The sequence below is a fragment of the Fringilla coelebs genome, assembly GCF_963513975.1.
Source record: "Fringilla coelebs genome assembly, chromosome: 5".
Lineage (NCBI taxonomy): Eukaryota > Metazoa > Chordata > Aves > Passeriformes > Fringillidae > Fringilla > Fringilla coelebs.
In genome coordinates, this window is record NC_140033.1 from 54,915,868 (window position 1) to 54,936,035 (window position 20,168).

At 40.0% G+C, this 20,168-nt stretch overlaps 2 protein-coding genes across 2 annotated transcripts in view; both read left to right on the plus strand.

The window, feature by feature from the left end:
• The window catches only part of VWF (von Willebrand factor), a 119,549-nt gene extending 103,637 nt beyond the window's left edge, over positions 1-15,912 (plus strand). Inside the window, exons 46-52 of the mRNA XM_084205314.1 lie at positions 396-436; positions 5,026-5,136; positions 8,040-8,138; positions 9,544-9,672; positions 11,263-11,302; positions 14,102-14,199; positions 15,582-15,912. Of these exons, the coding sequence (XP_084061440.1) occupies positions 396-436; positions 5,026-5,136; positions 8,040-8,138; positions 9,544-9,672; positions 11,263-11,302; positions 14,102-14,199; positions 15,582-15,770 (707 nt within the window). The 3' untranslated portion in view covers positions 15,771-15,912. The remainder of the gene's footprint in view (positions 1-395; positions 437-5,025; positions 5,137-8,039; positions 8,139-9,543; positions 9,673-11,262; positions 11,303-14,101; positions 14,200-15,581) is intronic.
• A 4,086-nt stretch (positions 15,913-19,998) lies between these two features.
• ANO2 (anoctamin 2) overlaps positions 19,999-20,168 on the plus strand; it is a 152,492-nt gene continuing 152,322 nt past the window's right edge. The window contains exon 1 of the mRNA XM_084205617.1: positions 19,999-20,012. Coding sequence (XP_084061743.1) covers positions 20,006-20,012 — 7 coding nt within the window. The 5' untranslated portion in view covers positions 19,999-20,005. The remainder of the gene's footprint in view (positions 20,013-20,168) is intronic.

Genomic DNA, 20,168 nt, shown 5'->3' on the forward strand with positions numbered 1-20,168 from the left:
AGTTGACAAGTGTTTGTGCAGCCACAGGGTAAGGAGAGAGCAGTAAGAGGAGAAAAGGATATATGCTCTCTAAGTTGCAGAAAATTGGAGTTCATATTCTGAAAGTGTGAGGCTTGAATGGGAGGGGAAAGTTTATTATGTTCTGCCATGTATTTGTTCAAAAAGAGCTCAGACAGAGATAATTTTATGTAGTATCAAGTTGTTGATACTGACAATTTGTTGCCTTTCAAGGTGTAATGTAAGGGGGCTCAGTTATGCCTCTTTACAGTGAAACTGCATACAAATTTCTTCAAGCTGGAACTGTACCGAGTCAAAAGAGCATAGCTGTGGTTGATTAAATCTTGGAAATGTCATTATAATGGTAATGCTAAGTGCAATACTTTGTTCTTTTTCAGTGCCCCTGAATGGTTGTCCTTTGAACGGCACTGTTATTGGGGTAAGACACTAATTCCTTTTACCTTTTGAGATGGCAAGATATTTAAATATATGAATGAGCTTTTGAAAGACACACACTTGTCAGAATATACACACACACATACAGGGCAGGTTTTTTTCCAGATAGAATCTCTGCAAGGAAGACCTTGGAGTAAAAGCAGTGCCAGGGGGCTCAGCATGTTTGTGTCCAGCTCCTGACTCTGCCAGAGTCTTCCTATATGACAATGAGCATCTCTGCAAAATGAGGACAGCAAAGTTTCCTTATCTTGAAGGACGCTTGAAAAGAGTGCTTAATAACTGTGGTAATCTGCATTTTGTAATGGTTTGCAGACTACCAAACACACAGGAAACTCTCTACGAGGGTTAATCTCCCTAGTGATCCTTGCCCACTTTGGGAAAGCAAAACCTTCCCATATTCTGCTTAGAGGATAAGGCAGATTAAAGCAAGGAGGGACACTTCCTCCACCTGTGTGGAAGGAGAGGTATCCCTCCTTGGCTATTAGCAAGGACAGGAAAGCTGAGCTTCCTCCCTGTTTGACCCCTTTTCCCTTTCAAGATTCCTGCTGATATGCCCTGTGAGGAATTTTTTCTCAACTACGTATTTAATGGATAGATTAAGACATATTTAACCCAGCCCGTGATAGTGGGAATGATGGGAGTTAAGCATCTGATCTCATTTATGCCAAATTTATGTTTGGAGAGCTCTGTCAATTGTCTATTGTTTCCCTAAATCCATATTCTGGCAGCACGTCTGGTGTCGAAGAGCTCTAAATATTCTCACCATCCCTCAGAGAAACAGGTTCTCTTTAGTCATTTAACCTAACTTTAACCTACTCATTCCTACTTTGTCAACATATGCCTTCCTTTTTCATTTATTTAAAAGTAAATGTACTCAGCATTTATATTTATATTTTAGTGGTGTGGCAGAGAGAACCTTTCTTCATCTATTTCTTGTGGTTTGGATATTTTTTTTAATAATCCAAAGGCAGAAGTTTTTTAGAGCTAAAGCCATGTCATCAAGCATCCTGTGTAGAGATTACTTCCCTGTAGAATTAAATCAAAGGAAAAATTCTTGTTTTTCTTGTCAGAAAAGAAAAGCTTTCTTGTCAGAACACTGGTTTTAAAAGTGATAAATTCTGGAATGATCTACTTTCTCTTTGATCCCTCTACTTCTTTCCTCTATTGTATGTTGTCAGAACTAGTTGGCATCCTATAAAGACAAAATTAGTAGGGAATGCCAAGCAGGACAGTAATTAGCAGCTCTTGCCACCTTCTTTTATACAGGATTATATATTCCATATATATATATAATTTCTGTATTGCAAACCAAAGCTGTTTCCAGTTGTGTGCTGTTCTGCCATGACCAACTAATTTTTTTTTCTCCTCCAAATAAATGTTCACCTGATCTGTCAAGTAAAGTACTTTCTTTCTTCAAGCGCTTGAAAATATTTACAAACAATTTAAAACAAAACATAAGCAAATTTTGAAACAAAATGTCACATTGAAGGCAAAATGGGAAGTGTCTGTGTTTTGAAAATTTCAAAATGTCTCAGCTTCTGCAAGAGCGAAAAAAAAATCCTAAAATTTCTTAAACTAGCTTCATTTAATGACTTACTATAAGTTAATTAGCTGCATGTCTGAAATATTTTGAGCACCAGGTGACACTACAGCTTTGTTTTGTACTATTCTCTGCTTCGATAACTGGTTCCAGAGCCCTGGTCAGGAAGGAAGATGTGGTGTCCACAGAAGTTTATACTTCCTGGATTTCAAACCCTTTATATTGGGTCCTTTAAGAATAGGCTTCAAGTTTCATTTTCTGTCAAGGGAAAACTTTCCTTCATTAACTCCTTCCCTGAATAGTTCCAAGTTTTGACTTTTTTACTGCATTTCTGGTAATTGACTGTGTCCTTAATCCCTTTACATTTTTATCATGTATCTGGTTACCAATATTATATTCCAGTAATTTGGTATATTGCATCTACTCTGCTGTTCTTAACAATACTGTGGGTTTTAACTGCAAGCTTCCAAGCAGGTGGCTGTATTTACCAAAAGGATTCTCTGTATCTCTCATCTATTTTCTCAGGCTTTTATTGAGTGGCATTTCTGAAGGTGATCTGAGCAGATTTAAGCTTTATGCAGGTTATTTTGGTGGCGCTGGGTTAGCAGGTGTTGACATTTAGTTTCAAGGTAGCCAAGAAAGCACATGATAGGTGTGTTATATAAAGGGAAAAATCTGTGTCAATACATTATTTTGTTCTGTTCTGTTATGCTAAGCAAATTTTGGATCTGGGCAAGACTTTCCCCCAAAAGCTCAAGGCACTTGTGTGTGAAGATTTCATTTCAGCACATCTCTAGTAAATCCCTATCTTCCTGCCTCTCAGAGTGATTATCATGCGATTTCAACTTTATCTATTTTGTACTTAGTTGGAGTGTTAGAACTATTAGAAGAATCCATGAGGATATCAGTGACATCAGTCATGGCTTTGTAGACCTTTTCTTTATGATGTTAAAGCCTAGAGCCACTGAGGCATTCTTTGATAAAGAATGTCATGTGGTCTGCACTAGAACTGTCACTCTGGTGTCTGACTGCTTTCCAGTGTTGAGCTCAAACAAGAAATCTGAATTTTCGTAAGATATTTGCTCTCTATCTGTTGTGGTGTAACCCCAGCAGCAGCCACTTGCTCACTCCCCACCAGCAGGATCAAGGAGACAATGGGAAGGGTAAAAGTGAGAAAACTCCTAGGTTGGAATAAAGAGGGTGGAATTAAAAGCTGTGCAAGCCAAGCAAATCAAGGAATTAATTAACTGCTTGCCATGGTTGGGCAGGTGTTCAGCCTTCTCTGACAAGCAGAATGGTGCTCCTTCTTTTCCCCATCGCATATTCTGATCATGATGCCTTAAGGTCTGCTATATCCCTTTGGTCAGTTGAGGTCACCTGTCCTGGCTGTGTCTCCTCCCAACCTCCAAGGCACCCCCAGTCTCCTCAGCAGCCTGGCAGTAGGAAAAACAGAAAAGGCTTTGTCTCTGTGCAATCTCTACTCAGCAGTAAAAACATCTCTGTATTATCAACTCTGTGTGCAGCACAAATCCAAACTGCAGCCCCATGCCAGCCACTGGGAAGGAAATCGTCTGTACCCCAGGCAAAACCATCATGCCCTCCTTCTCCAGGAGCAAAATTTTGAGTGTATCCCCATACCTGTCTCCGTTGAGATTTTTTAACCCTCCAGATTAATGATAGTCACTACAAAAGGTTAAACTTGGAGAGCTGAGGAATCCCATGTTCAGGTCTCAAGCTAAGCTGTTAAAAGACAGGAATCTCCCCCTTGGTATTTCCTCTTTCATCATGTTTTATGTAGGATCTTTTTCTAGACCTCAGGAGAGAGTCATTACTATTACTGGTTATAGAGACCTGAGTGCCTCTGTTGTCCTGGGGCACAGAATTAGAATGTAGTTAAAATTCTGTGCTCAGAACATTTGTACTTTACAGTATTGGCTCCAAACTACTAATAAATGTGTTACTTTTACACTGTTAGTATGGCCAGCTTCTTGTTTTATGCTCCACTTGTTTCATAAGCATTTAATAATTCAAAATGGAATCTGAGGATATGATAGTACCAAGTGAAATCAACAGCGGCATTCCATTAATATCTGAAGCACAATTCAAACCTTTCATTATCTAGCAAAATCGACTTTTTACCTTATTTATTTTCCTTATTTATTAGTTTTTAGAAGTTTGTGCAAATCTTGAGTAGGCTGCTTGAACTGCTTTGTCCCTTCAGCCTTTGTGGTTTATTTTGGGGTTGAAATGAAGGGCTTTGCACTTGGGAGGAAGAAAGAGTTTGTCTTCAGAATTCCTTTCAGTGTAGGGTAACCAATTACTGACTCCACATACTTTCATTTCTTAATGGTTTTGCATTTTTTGCTCTGCATTTTAAATGTCATTTTTGCTTGCTTTGAAAAGGTGATGGGATCCAGAAAATAGGGTGCTGGGGAAGAGCTCAGGGCATTTGAATTGTGCTCAGCCTGATTTGCTTATAACTATGGACAAAGTAGAGTTCTTCAATCACTAATTTTGCTTTTTAAAATTTTATTTGTCTTTTCTTAATTTTAAGCTTTTAGTCTTTAGAGATTCCAAGCAGAATTGTTACAAAAACAATAGCAAGCAATTTCTGCCCATAATCTGTGGCTTGTGATGGCTCTAGAATAAAAACTTGTTGCCAAATAAATTCATTACACTCAAAAAATGAACTCTTGGCAACCACGTAGTCAGAATAAAAAAAATCTTCCTCATAACTTTCCCTTTCTTGCTTGCTAGATATTTAAGCAAAAAAGAAATGTCAATGACATCGCTCAGATTAAGGATTTCTAAAGGGCTTCCTTGAAAAATAGCCTCATGCCATGCTGCTTGTTCTGGAATTAGAAATGAAAAAAATTAAGGTCTCTGGAAACTTGGCAGCATGGATTTCTTGTTTCTCTAGCAAAGAATTACAGTGCAAGATTTAATGAAAGAGATTTAACCTGAAGTACTTGTTTATCTGGATTTTGCTGGTGAGATGGTCACTAACTGACAAACTGGTTCCGATGTTTCAGCATGGGCAGCGCCTGATGGTGGATCAGTGCACAACGTGTGACTGCTTCCAGTCAGCACCTCGGAAATACACCCTGAAGTGCACCAAACTCAACTGCCAGGCCTGCCCAGCGGTGAGTGGGAACAGCCTGGGAATGTGTCTGATGAGAGTCGTGTTCCTGCTAGGAATGTGTCTGATGAGAGTCGTGTTCTTCGATATACACACCACTTAACATCTGGTACAGCTCTGGGGCCTTTGGCCTTTCTTCAGGCTCTTCTGAGAAGTCTTGCTCTGTGTTCCTTCCATGAAGTAGATGATATGCACCAAATCTGATCTAAATCCTCAGAGTAGCAAAGATAACTTTACATGGTACTCAGCTCCACAGGCCCATTTTATTGTTTATTTTAGATTACTTACCCATAGGGCAATATGATGTTTGGCAAATAATTTGCAACAGGAACTGGTGAGTCCTCTTTCCTACAGTGTTATCTGTCCCTCCAGGGACTGGCAGCTCAGCTAGATCTCCATGCTTCAGGCCTTTCCTATGACAACTTTCCAAATTGGCTAAAAGCTGGGCTCAGTAGCATTTGTTTGGTTTCCAGTCCATGCCTTTGGTGATTTGAAGTGATTGTTCCCATCAGTTCCCACTGGTTTTTGAAGTCTTTGCTGCTGCTTTGCTTCCATCACCTGCAAGGAATGACTTTGGCTGAGAAAGCCGGAGGGATATATCTTCCATTTTACTCTACTGACCAACAGTGTGACAGGATTGGCTGATTAGCTCTGCTCAGTTCTGTACTTTTCTCTCTTAGCACCAATACCTCAAGTAGAAGGAGATCTAAGTGAGGTGCAGAGGCTGGTTTGATCACCCTATGTCCAAAGAGCACAGACCAGCAGCTAAGTTTTACAGGGAAAAAAACTTATATGCCTCTTCCTCTTCTTCATCCTTTCCCTAGATAATGGATGGAGTACAATGGCCCCAACCAAACCCAGGGCATGTGCAAGTGGTGGCCCTGGCACCCAAAATCCACATCTCTAATATGATCATGAGAGATTCCTGGTGGTGTCCAGGAAGGTCATACACTGATAGGGTCCTTGGAACAGAGAGGGGCAGAGTTTTTGATGAGTCCAATCTCCCATCCTGAAGTAGAACTGGAAAGGACTGGAAATGTAGTTAAATTTCTGTAGGGAGTAATCTCTACCAATAAAAAAATAGAGCAAGACTGCAGGCTCAAATTATTTCCTGCAACTCTTTTTCTTGAAGAAGTGTCCCAGCTGGTCTGCTGTGAGTATAAAAACGATGATGTGACTTCCAAATGATGTCCAGGGACAGGTCAGTGGTTAGAACAACCCAAGGCCAGCCAGTTTCATGTGGAGAATGCAGCTCAGATAATTCATAAGTGTTCCACTTGTCCATTAGGCCATCAAAATGGCTTTGATCCTTTTTATTTGGTGGTATGGACGTAGCCTTTAACAAAAAGAACAATCTGGAATACCTTTAGTGGTTCTAGACCCTAATATCAACCCTTCTGTAAGGTTTGATTATAGACATAGGCTTCTGAAGGGAAAACAAATGGACAAGCTCAGTGCTGAGCATCTTTCTCAAAATATAACCTGGCTGATCTATGAAAAAAAATCCAAACAGATACACCAGATTGAATTTGTGCCCAGAGACATGCGTGCATGTGTATGTTCTCACACAAAGATACACAAGCTTCTATTCTTGCTGCTTAATGCAAGGAGCCAGCTGTAGAAATTAGTGGTAGAGGAATCAATATAATACATGATTAAAAAAAAAAGGGGGGGGGGGTGGGGGGAACATTTCTCCCCTGCTTTCACCACCCACACATTACCCAACCAGCTCCTTTTTCCCATGTGACCCAAAAGTACAGACTAGACAGAAAACCCTGAAGAAAGGGCTATTTCCAGTTGGACTTATTAAGGACTGTGAACTTGTGTTTGGGAGCTATGCAGCTACCCAAGGGAAGTTGCAGGTCTAGGAGTATATATCCCTTCCTAGCCATTGTAATGAATTTGTGGAGCTTGAGGGAGGAAAAAAATCATATAAGATACAGAATGTATTCATCCCCCTAAAGCCTGTGGGATTCACACAATTCACAGGATCTTTCCTGTCTCAAAGTCTTTGACTTCATGGTATACCCAGATAAAAAGCAATTCCTTGCTAATGGATAAAATTTAAGAGTACAAATGGGTTAAGAGTACAAATTCTCTCAGGAACACCTGCTTTCTCCTGCTTTTTCTTGTGTAAGAAAAAGCACTGGCAATTGAAGTGCAGCCAACTCCAGCATATTCTGCTCAGGACGGTCATTTTTTTGGTCATTTTATGACCTGCCTTAGGTGCTTATATTTTTGCTAGTAGGGAAAGTTCACCTAAATAACAATGAACTATGTTTTCCCCCAATGATTTAATAGTAACTCTCCTTCCCCAAATTCTCTTTCTATAAAAAACATATGGATAACATGCATGCCTTCATTGAACCAGAAAGTGTTTGTTTTCTTAAAAATGTTCATCTCATCATAAGCAGCTGTTGGTTATCTGGAGTATCTGGGGACGTTACTGTGGGACACTTCATGTGTTAGCTCAGTTCCTTTCTGCTTGGTTTGATTTTTTTCCATTCCATTATTCACTCTATACCTTTCTGCCTCTCCACTTAGTGCTGCTCATTCTCCCATGCTCTTTTTCCTACCACTGTTTTTCCCTTTAATGCTGTTTGTGGGGCTCCATTATTCCCCTTTTCTTTCTTGCTCTCCTTTCCCCTCATCTCTTTTCTCTTTTGCTCCTTTTCTGCCCTTTCTCTGCCTAATGCTTACTGGATATTTTGCCCTTTTCTGTCCAGTTTCAACACTTCCAACTGCTTTTCCATGTTGCACTGTGTAGAATCCATTGGATTTACTTGGAAGCATTTTGCTGGCTGTCATTTTGTCCACTGAATCTTATTAAAAAAAAAATTCTTAAAATAAATACGGGATGCATGCTTAAAACAAAATGAACCCTGAAAAATGTCCTTCATCTTCTAGAACTACAGAAGGCAGGAAGTTCCTGGCTCTTGCTGTGGAAAATGTGTGCCAACTTCATGTAGCATCAGGCTGAGAGATGGAAGGGTTCAATATCTTCAGGTAAGTTTTAAGCACACTTAATTTTATTTATGAGTAAATGTAAATGTATCATCAAATGTATATCAAATGTATCATCATGATTTTTATAAGGTAACGTGGTATTACCAGTGTTTTTTGTATCTCAGAATAATTGATCAAAGAAGTTAATTTGTTTTTAAATAAAAAAGGGGTGACTTTATACCCCAGTGCAAAATCCTAGAGGGGCATTCTAGATTCCGGAATGTTATCAAGGAACTTTAACTGGAATATGAACTCAAACAGGTATTTAGAGGAAATGAAAACCCTCATTCAAGATGTGAAATAGTTAAATTAAAAATGTGAATTTTGAGAAACTTCTCCAGCGTAGAATCATAGAATGGATTGGGTTGGAAGGGACCTCAAAGATAATCTTGTCTCAATGCCCTGCCATGGGGCAGGGACGCCTTCCAGTAGAGCAGGTTGCTCAGAGCCACATCCAGTCTGGCCTTAGTGCAGGATATGTTCTTAAACAGGAGTGGATATTTTTCTGGTTAAACCCCATCCTCTGTCACCAGAGACAGCATCTAAAATTTTCTTTTATTCCATTCCTGTGAAAAATCTTAGATGGGGAGAGTATGGGAAGAACCATGAAGCTGGGGAAGGGTCTGGAGCACCAGGAGCAGCTGGGAGAAGCTCAGCCTCAAGAAAAGGACGTTTGGGTGATCTTGTGGCTCTGCAAAACTCCCTGACAGGAGGGGGAAGCCAGGTGGAGGTCAGGTTCTGCACCCAGGGACCAAGGGACAGGACAAGAGGAAACAGCCTCAAGTTGCACCAGGGGAGGTTTAGATTGGATATAATTTTTTTTTTTCATTGGAAGGATTGTCCAGCTTTGGCACAGGCTCCCCTTGGCAGTGGTTGAGTCACCAGCCCTGGAGGGATTTTAAAAATGTGTGGATGTGGCTCTCAGAGCTGTGGTTTTCTGGTGGACTTGGTTGTCAGTGGGAGATTAATGGCTGGACTTGCTCTTAAGGGTTTATTCCAAACAAAATGATTTGGTATGGGATGGGGGTCTGGTTGTATATAAGTTTTCTGAAGAAGTTCTCAACTCCTCCAGGAGGTAAATAATTGTATCTATGTCTCTTTGAAAGACAGGTCATAGGCCAGACTCCCAAATCTCTCACTTAGAGAAGGTTTTTTCCTAAGTTAATAGAAATTTCTTCCCTGTCAAGAGCTGAAAAAGGTCAGGTTTTGGGAGTCTGGGCAGAGCTGTGATCATTATGGCCATGGAATTAAACAGAAGAAAACGACTTTGTTAATAAACAAAGATTTCTAGGTTTTATAACCGTCACCACCATGATACTTTAAGACATCAGCAAAGTAATATCCGGAAAACTTCCTGTCCCGGTGCTGTTTCTGTGTAAAGTTAACAGCCCTTCAATTTTTATAGGCAAATACATCCCTTCAGGATGGCTGTGACAGTCACTCCTGCAGAGTAAATGAGAGAGGGGAATTTATCTGGGAAAGGAGAATCACTGGCTGTCCTCCATTTGATGCCCGGAGATGCTTGGCTGAAGGAGTAAGTAGCGAAACATGTCCTGTTCCCAGGTTTCCTTATGGACTCTGTCATGTTTCTGGTACCTTCTGTGTGCTGGGCTGGGAAACCCCAACCCTCTCCCAACACCTTGGCTAAACTGAATTTGAACTTTGAAATGCAGAAAGATGTAGGTTTTCTCTGTTTGAAAATATAAGCTGGTTTTTTGTGGGACTGTGCTGACTGCTGACCCTAATTCTGTTATGAATATGAAGCTGAATATTTGAAGTATCAAGTATTTGCAAATGGCTCTTCTAACAATGTTTTCAGTTTGGGATCCAGAGCAAAACTGTGTGGACAATGACACAAACTGAGAAATATGCATATGAAATGCTAAGGTATTTTTTCTCTGCCATTATATGAGGTAACAGAAAGGAATTTTCACACTGCTGTAGAAAGACCAAACTTCTACAACTACAGTTGTTTGGCAGGATAAAAAACCCTGCACAAAGTACTCACCCATCTTTCTTGTGATTTGAGGTTAATGAGACACTGAGGAGCAGTGTAAGGTGTGCATGTAGCACATGGGACCCTGTTTTTGCTTATCTGTCAGGTTTTACACATCTTACAGGTGTTTATATCCACCTGCTTCAATTTTCATGGGCATGGCAGGAAGCAGGGAACCTTTAGTAAAGCTTGTGGCCTAACCAGTCTGCTCATACACATGAAACAAATGGAGAATTTATGCATAATGTGGGAAAAATAAAGCTTCTACAGGGCATTTCTCACTTTGTGAAATTGTAATACATGGTTTTGTTGTATAAACAAAGATTTAGAAAAGAATGCTGCATTGCATTATGGCTTTGGGTTATTATCGTATTCAAGAGATGTTAATGGAAAAATCAGTGAAAAACAGTTTACTTTTTAAGCAGAATTTCTCAAACTGCATTTATTCTTGTCCTATCCCCCCCAAACAGAACTATTTCAGCTATAAAACTAGTGGTTTTCATCTTGTTGCAGATCAAAATTTTAGGGTTTTTAATTAAAAAAGCCTCCAAACTTTTGCACATAAGCTCAGGGGTTGAGTGCAACAATGGCATCACCCTGCAGCGTAAATATTTCTCCATTTTGCATTTCACTATAGTTTTTCAATAATTTGCACTATGCGTATATTTCTGAGAATTATATTCTGGATGACAGCAATGAAACAAGAAATGCAAAGTTTTATGGCTTTTAAAACTTGACAGATGTGATATTTCTTAAACAGAATAAAACCTGAATGCTAATTGTTTTATCCTTTTGGTTTTCAAGAATTTAATTGCATCTAATGTCTTTATTTTAGAAAGGTCTTAATAGCAGGTGAGAGCAATGTTTTCAGGTGTTGAACTTGCTAGTAAGTCAATTACTTCCAGTTAGCTACCAGCAAATATCCCAAGTTCAAAATCTTGAAATTGCTAAAGAGAAGATTATTAATGTAGATTTATGATTTTTTATAATATAGAAATTCAGTTTGTTTTTTTTTCTCTAGTACCCTGCTTTATACATCTTCTTTCAGCAGATCAGAAGTGTATCATTTGTGTCACTTGTGCCAACATATGAGTCATATGAGTTTTCTTTTTTTTTAAATCATTTTAGGGCAGAATTGAAAAAATTGGCAACACTTGCTGTGACACATGTAAGTAAATAATCCAGAAATCTTGTATGGAAAAGACAGAGTGTGTAAGTACCTACATTTTCCATAATATGCAGTGTAATGAACCAGAGCTTAGCAATGTGGTTATAATAAACTGTCAAAGAAGCCCACCCTCTGACATGCTGCTCTCATGTTTTGTCATCTAGAACATGTGTTTTGACAGTATTCCCAAGTGCTTAGAAAGAAATAGATACTCTCCACATTTTATGCAGATGTTAATTATGAATGTTTTATTTTATTTTTCATCTGGTGATAACAGGAATAGTCCTGCACAGACAGCCTGTCAAGTCACATAACCTGATACTGCTGACTATGTGAGGAAAACAGTTCATAAATAAAAAATCAACTTTAAATTAATGAATCAAAAAAGCCCAACCCTGGTGGCAGTAATGTTTTTGATAACATATTAGCCAAAAATAGTAGAGGAAATATATTCCTATGGAACCGCCTGACTAGTTCTTAAATTTGTCAATTTAGGGGTCAATCCTGCAACTCTTAATTTCATGCATCTTTGTGTGGATAATTCAAATGTCAGGCTGTGAGAGTAAGAAGGGTTTGCTTACATAAGGAAGGATTGCAAGGTTGAGTTCTCATTTCTAAAATGAATCACTGATGCATTTGTGAGCAGATAACCTCTCCGTTTTCTCCTCTATAAGTAAAAAATAATACTGTAGCTTATATAATAGTAAAAAAATATACAAAGGATTGAAATTCTCTTTTAAGGTTGGAATATCAACATCTTGTCTGTGTTATGTCTTTTAATTTTCTTTTTTTTGCTATGCATGTGCTCATAAATAAAAGATGGCCAGCATAGCAGTCCATCACCACACTGGCACAGGAACTGCTGCAATAATACCCCTGATGAAGGATTGTAACTCCTAGAGAGTTTGCAGCCTTTGCCTGTCTGCATAATCACTGAGCTCTGGCTTGAGAGATAGAAGTCAGAAAGCTATTGAGAAACTGTCATCAAATAGATCAAAGAGGTAATTTGGTTAAGGGAGCTTTAGTCTACCAGGCTACAAGTAAGGAATACTCAAAATTATTTATTAACAAAAACAGATTTTGAGATTTAAAAGACAGGGTGGTGGGCAGCTAGTGCCAGTCACTGTAATCAAGGAGAAACTAGTTCCAAATGAGCAGAGATCAATGCATAGATTTATTTAATGGAGTCATTTAAAAGTGATACCTCCCTGAAGCAGCAAAGGCAAACTGATCTAAGTGATATGCTGCCTGCCTAAAACCTCCCATATTGAATGGACCTTCAGATCCTTTTTCCCAGTGTTGGTTTGCCTGGATGTAGCTCGGTTCTCACTTTCTCATGGACACAGATTACATTATCTTCCAAGGTCTTGAGCAAGTCTGTCTTTCAGATGTCTCTGTGCCATAAAGAATTAGGCAAAGAACTCGTTCCAGGACGATGCCTTTGGCTCAGCAGAGTCAGACAAGTCCTTGGGCAAGGGAGCTGGTTGAGGAGTCAGTTTCCCTTCCTATGTTATGCCTTCACAACTGGACTTTTTTAGTGTGTCTGAGGGCAGTGAATTGTTCCAGCTTTTAGGTTTGTGGAAGCGCACAAGTGAACAGCTCCTATTTTCTCATGAGATTTTTGTGGCGTTAGCCACAGGACTTGATAATTGGCAAAGGATATTCCTTATTTTCCCACTTAACAAAGAAGTTGCGTCTCTTTTCTCTGTTGATCTCAATCTCACAAGTCTTGTTAAGTTACAAGCCCTTGCCTTTGCAGAGGAGGCATGGTCAACAAAAAAAGTAAATAACAGAGGTAAAGTAACTAGAAAACAAGTTGATAAGTCAGAATCAAAAAGTGCATGGACCTGTGTTGAGGCTGATGACTCTTTTTTTTTGTGCTTTTCAAGTGTGTGAACACAACTGTCCTTTCAGGTGGACAATTTTCATAAAAGAGTCGTGAAATCATTAAAAGAGAAAGGGCAGTTCAGCCCTGGAATCAGAAACTATCTGCATTTTTTTAAAATAAATGAAATTTAAGGTTTTAGCATGTCACAGAGTCAATTTGGTACCAACATTCTGATGGAAAGCTGTGTTTGCTAGTAGGAAGATGGATACCTTTCTCTTCCCTTTGTGTATGTACTTACTTGTGCAGTTGCCCTGATGAATTCCTTCAACTTTCTGAAGTGGTTTGGGGTAGTACCTAAAAATCAGTCCAATATTCTGCTAAACACAGAAATTTCATTGGTTAGCTAGAAATGGGTATGAGTAGGAGTCTGTCTTTTCACAGAGACATAAAACTATAGTAAGACTACACAGAGCTACTGTTGTCTATGCACAAAATACCCACTGAAAAAAACATTGGCTCCTTCACAAGTCTTTAGATGCAGACCAAAACACGCAAGAGTTCAGAAGAAAATGTTCTGGTTTAGTTTATATTTGAGCATATTAATGATGAGATTCTCTTTGAAAGTGGGGGAACAGATTCCCTGTTGGTTACCAGAGTTAACAGGAGAGTTGTCTAAGACCAGGGGAGAGGCTGGTGTTCAGTGGCCAAGGTGACTTTAGAACAAAGGAGTCAATTGAAAATAAACATGAGGGAAACATTTCTAGAATTTTAGGGTTGTAGTGTGAAACTGTCACACAGCTCTACATCAATTACTCTAAGGAGACACAACCAGCTAGGGATTTTACCAGGAAGAACATTTCACTGACAGCAATTTCAGGAGTAAAGGGAAGTAAGTTACAAAAAGCAATTGCCGGCAATGTCAAACACTTTTTAAATTTTTCTTTTATTTTTCCTTTTTTTTTACTGGGTAGGTGTGGAGGTGGAATGTCATCCAGTAAGTACCAGACTGCAGTATGGGAATATCAATGGATGTGTGGCTGAAAAGGAGGTGCCCATTTCTCATTGTGAGGTAAATAACAAAAATCAACCCCCCTTTTTGTTTCCCTAAAGGAAACCTTTTCTTCCACCATGGTTTCACTTCAGTAAGTGGAGCATCAGTTTCTCATTGATTGACTTAGTGTTAACCTCATTGGCACTTATTTCCTGAAGTAATTTGCTGATGCTGAATTTTCCCTAGTCAAACCATCATGAAAAATGGCATGTGTAAGACACAAAGGCTTTGTTCATCCCATCCCTTGCTTCCATCAAAAGTTAATGACTCTGAAGTAGCTCTATAAGGACTTTCTACTTTAAATAAAAGGAATATTTATCTTCTTTGTGAAGCTGATTTTCAGTTCTGAGTATGTAGTTAAGCACCGAGCCTCTGGGTTGATTAGGGGAATTTAAATAGGTATTTAGATAAATGGCATTTAAAAGTCCTTTAAACCCAAGTGCCAAGATTTGACTTGTGTGCCTTAAAAGCTCTTTTTAATTGAGGGATTCCTCAGTTAGCCTTGGCACCAAGCTCTTGTGCATCTTCCATAATCAGATTAAAAGTTTAATTTCTAGCCCATCACTGCTTACACCTTATATGGCAACTTCCTTTTAAAACAGGAGCATAACTTCCCTTCTGGGTGTTCCCATCTCTGCTGTTTCCAAGATAAACAAGCCCCATACAAGGATTTTAATCACCCTTGTGTGCAATCCAAGTTATGGCATAACTAATAATTCTTAACCTCTTGTCCTGTCTACAAAGTAAATGATCCTTAGCCATAAAGTCATGAGTACTGATGTTTCTCCTGCAGAAGTCCAGATTTTACATTGGGAATAAACAGTATTAAATACCTTTTTTTCTAAAGTCGTCCTTGATAATGATAGGATATTTTAATTTGACTGGGAAATAAGAGCAGAAAGCCACCAAAGGAAATGGACTCTGACAGAGTCTTATGTGGGGCTCCTTGTTTTGACATCATGAAGGCTTATAGCTACAGGCACTGACAGCTTGGTCTAATTTAGTTAAGTGGCTAGACAAGCAGAACAAGAAATAATAGCACCAGCAGGGCAACAGTGGGTGTGTGTGTTGCAGCATTTGGGCTAAAGCACTTTCTGAATGCATGATAACCATATTTGCTCAGAAGCCAACACCATAGCTCTGGACACTCCCTTTGAGATTTTAAATTCCGGGCTCTTGTGTGTGAGCAGTTTCTTCACCTCTCCTTTGCTCTGCTTATGCTCATAAGAAGTTACTCTTTGTGCAGCACCCTGCATTCTGGACCCAGGCACCTGTTTTTGAGTTCATGTAGAGCACAGAAGCCGGACAAAGTCACTCATGGATATTTTGAAGGAAAGAACCAGGATTCTGAGTATCATGAGGCTCTCTTCCAACTTCAGCTCTCTTCTTTTTCCATTTAGGGCAAGTGCAGAAGCATCACCAGGTACTCTGCTCAGACAGGGCAGTGGGAAGACAACTGCAGCTGCTGTACAGCCACTCAGACCACCACAGTGAAAATCCCACTGCACTGTCCCAACGGGACCGTGGTGCAGCACTACATCCCCTCCGCCTCGCTGTGTGAATGCCGTGCTCGCAAGTGCACACCATGAATATTGCCCAGAAGCCCAGTTGCTTAATCTGAAGCTTTATGATGGAGGAACTTCACAATGCAAGCCTAATTTTCTCTGTACACTGCCTTATCCATTAGAATCCTGAAAAATTGTATCAACAGTGCAAACAATAAAGCTTACCAGCACAACAGAACACGGTCTGATTCGTCTCGGGGTGAATTGCAGGAAAGAGATTCTCTTCATTTCACTGTGGAAATTAATCCACATTATTGAAAAAAATCCCAAAAGAACAACCACAAATAAATCATGTTCAGAAGCAGTTGCTTATACTTGAAGAATATTTCCCAAATCATTTAATGTTGTCTGCAGAGACATTACACTTTCATTCCTCGCTTCGGTCCTTAGTGACACATAGTGGACTTACAATTTTTTGCTCTTTTTCCTCCCATTCTTTTCAGGGAGTACAGTAATTATGGGATAAGGCTTCAGAACAAGAGTAGGATGTTTGTGGTACACAAACAATACTGGTTGTGTCTCAGACAACCAAATATCTTTCTGCAATGTATATACATGTTTCTCCTGAAGCTGAATGAAAAGAAAATGTGTGTTGAGGATAGGCTGTGTAAATTCTGCAAGTCCTCAGGACAAGTGTACAGGTTTAAGGAGAACTCTTTCTTCAGACCAACTCGAGGAGAAAGTTCAGTGGTTATCTCACTTATTTCCAGGTGCCTGGACTTCACCTGTTGCATTTGTTCCAAAAGTTGGAATTAATTTAGATGCAGAATTTGCAGGGGCAGGTGTAATTTAGTTATTGCTGCCAGGCATATATTTACAAGGATTTAAATTCGACTTTGTCTAGTTGGGCCATGGAACACAAAAGATCTTCCAGAGTGTTGTTGGTCCTGGAAGAATCTTGTGTCAGTGAAGCAGTTTCACTGGGAAGTACTAATTTCTAAAAAATATGAGAGAGGGAGGGCTGTTATTGCCATACATGTTTTTGAAAGACAAGAATTATTTAGGCTTCTTGTTTAACTAACAATTTCAAAATAATGAATGGCCCTTTGACATGATTAAATGGGTCAAAGCATCTCCCGAACTGCAAGGAAAGCTCCCTTTGGGAGCAAACAAAAACTCCTGTGCTTTCAACAAAAAGGAAAGTTGTATTCCTTTTTTAGAGGAACCAGGCAGATCCTTGCTGCTTCTCTCTTGCCAGTCAGTTGTGGATTCAACACACCCTGAATTGTGAGACCTTTTGGTTTTATTATTCTTTCAAGACAATCTTTATTGCTGCACAGTGGTATTGCTGCACATGGAAGTGCAGGCCTTCCATGCATCTGTATCTTCTGCTATAGGCCACAGTAACACCAGAGAGAAACCCAGTCTTAATTGGCACCAGCCCTACTTGCTGCAGTAGATTTGTCACCAATTTACCTCCCCCCTCACACCAGTTCCTTCCTGTAGCTGCCTCTAGATATTAAGCTCTCTGACAGATGGATTTGGGTCACCCAGGTAGTCAACTGTTCATCTGACGCTGAAGATCAGCAGTTCCGGGAATAGCAACCTGCAACATCAGAGAGGAGCAGAGAGAAGGGAGTAAAAGTCAAATGTTCATCCTCTTTCACTTACCATGGCTGGGATGTCCCTTTGTTTCAGCCTGTGCCCTCACACAGACTGACCCTTCTTAGCTCATGAAAGCTGACAGGATTGCAGCCTAAGGCTTCATGGCTGCAGACAGGTCTTCTAATTAGATAATTAATTGTCTGAGTCAGTGCAATGCAGTCCATGAGAAGAGCACTTACTGGCTTTACTTACAGCAGGGACTTCTGGGGACTTTGGTGTGGTCTACATGTTGTTACCTGTGTATTCCAAGCCCCCGTCATGAGCAAGACCAGAAAGATCTTCTTTGAAAATCCTTCTCTAGAAACAAACTGGCAAGGAAGAAAAAGCAGAAGGGAATGTTATACCATCTTCTTTAACAGGCTGAGGAGGTAAATACATTTCTGGCTTTGACTTGCTGGCATGAGAATTTTCACACAGTCTGCCCCAAAAGAGCTGTCTGACTTTTGCCCAAGGAGCCAGTGGGCTCGGACCTGCTCTGTGCAGGTTTCATTGCCTTTCATACAGGCATCTGCAATTAGTGCAATTTCAGCAACATTTCTCTCTGGCAGGAGTGAAGGGCACAGTCCTGCCTACAATCAAGTGTGCCAGCACATCACACAGTACTCTACATCTGACTGCTCCATTGGCATTCTCCAGCAGAAGCCAGGCTTTGAAGAATGTTGTTTCCCAAGTCATACATACTGTTTGTGAGCCTTGATGGGTTTGAACTACCTTGGCCTTTACCTTTCCACCAATGATTAGGAGCACATCCCACTGCTTCAGAGAATCAGCTAGATTGTTGAGTGTGCCATAGGATAGATTTGCAGGAATGCTGAATGGATTTGGGGAGGAGTCTTGTATAACTCCTTAATAATTCAAAACATCTAATCTCTCTGCTAAATTTACAGACTTGCAAGCACTACTCCTCTACAGCAAGTGAAACACGATCAGGTATATTGATATTATTTGTCACAGCTCTGCATTATCAATTAACACCAAACCCAAGTACCTCAGGAAAGACAGTGTTGCCAAGATAAGATTTTCTCTGTTGGAAAGTCTTAAAAATAGACTACTTCCATTCTAAGCATCTGGATGTTGCTTCCTCTCTTATTGCTGTGTATATTATTTATTACCTGAGATAAGTGTATTACCTGTAACACATATCTCACCCATCCTTATGGCTTATAGAAGCTGGTAATTGGAACCTGTGCAGACAAAACTATAAGTCCACAGGGATCCCAGCAGGACCCAGCTCTACATTCCTATACTATTCCAGAATTAGCCAGGATTTGCCTTTCAGGTTTTGTGTTTAGTTAGAGCAGCATAGATTGTGGATGGAAAATAGTGGAAGTTTCAGAACGTTTTCATTTCCTTCTCCCTGAGATAGGTGTAGAAAGCAGGAGATTTGTTCCCTGTTTAGGAAACAGATTAATTGTTTATAAAACTTATGAAAGAATTTCTGAGAGTACTATAAGATACTAGCAGGGTAAAAAGGACAAAGTATTTGATACCTCTTGATATTTTGATTAGAAGATACAAATGCCATTTCAAAGCAGGGACCAAGAAGAGTGGGGGGGATTTAATGAATTTAAAATTCCACACAAATTTCTTAGTCTTGCTGGGAATATTTTACATCACCCATCCCAAGTTTTGGGAAACAACAGCTGCACTGCTCCTTTTATGTACTCACCAGGTTTGATAGCACAACCAGGGTGCATCAGCACATCTCTCTGTGACAGAGACAACTTCTACCCTTGCCAGCCATGACACAGTGCACTATCCTGATTTACAAGGTCATAGAACCGCTGGACTTTATTCAGGCATTGAATAAATCCATTTCTCCCTGTCACACTAGAAAAACCATCATAGTATCATAAACAGGCTCAAAGAAAAAAAGATTTGGACTCAAATTAGGTACATCTCTCTCCAGTTATCATTAGCAAATAAGACTCCTTTCTCAGATAGCATTGGTCATCAACAACTTTTCTTCCCTATAGTTGCTTAAATTGCAAGGTTGAAGGCTAAGCAGGATCCATCACCTGTTCTGATTAGACCATTGATTACAAGATAATCCCCTGAATATTTCATGCAGGAAAGACAGTGCATCCAGGCACTGAGGTAACTTGAGTACTTGAAACTTATAAAAAGCCTTCTGCACTTACCTCCTACCTGGAAGCACTGTGAAGCTTTGTGGATATAAAGACACACCCCCCCACAGAAGCCACTTCCAAGACAATCTGATCCTTGAGTACTGATTCTTTGGACAGAGCTGGCTCTGCTGTAGAGCCCTGGTTCTGCATTAGCCTTTTTCCTTCCTCTCCACTGCCTTCTGGACAAAGTATGCCTGTTGATACCTTGTTTCTTGAGGTGTTATGGAGCATGAAGACAAAGTGCTGAAATTCTCCAGCAGAGAATTGCCATGGCCTCTCAGGTCATGGGAGTTTGGTCTTTCTCCTTCTCTTCCCTCCATGATGGTAATCACCAAACCAGGAGGTCTCACTAATTAGCTCCAGTTTGTGGTTTGCTTAAAGCAGGATCAAGGCAGGATGGAAATAGCTGCTGGTGCTGTTCTCTCCTTAAGCCAGTGCAGAAGCAGATTGTGCACGACGTAGCCACATCCTATTTTAGCACTGACGCAATTTCCAGCCAAACCTCCAGGCAACATGGAAACACACATGCCTGGTAAGTTTATTCTCTGTTTCGTTCTTATTGCTGGCTATGAAGAAGGATAGGCCAAGACAGGGTGGAGAACAAAGAAAGGAGTACTTTGGAAGGACTTCTCTGTTTTCTTTTAGGGAAAAAAAAAGAAAAAGAGAAATCTGCAGCCCAGTTACATAC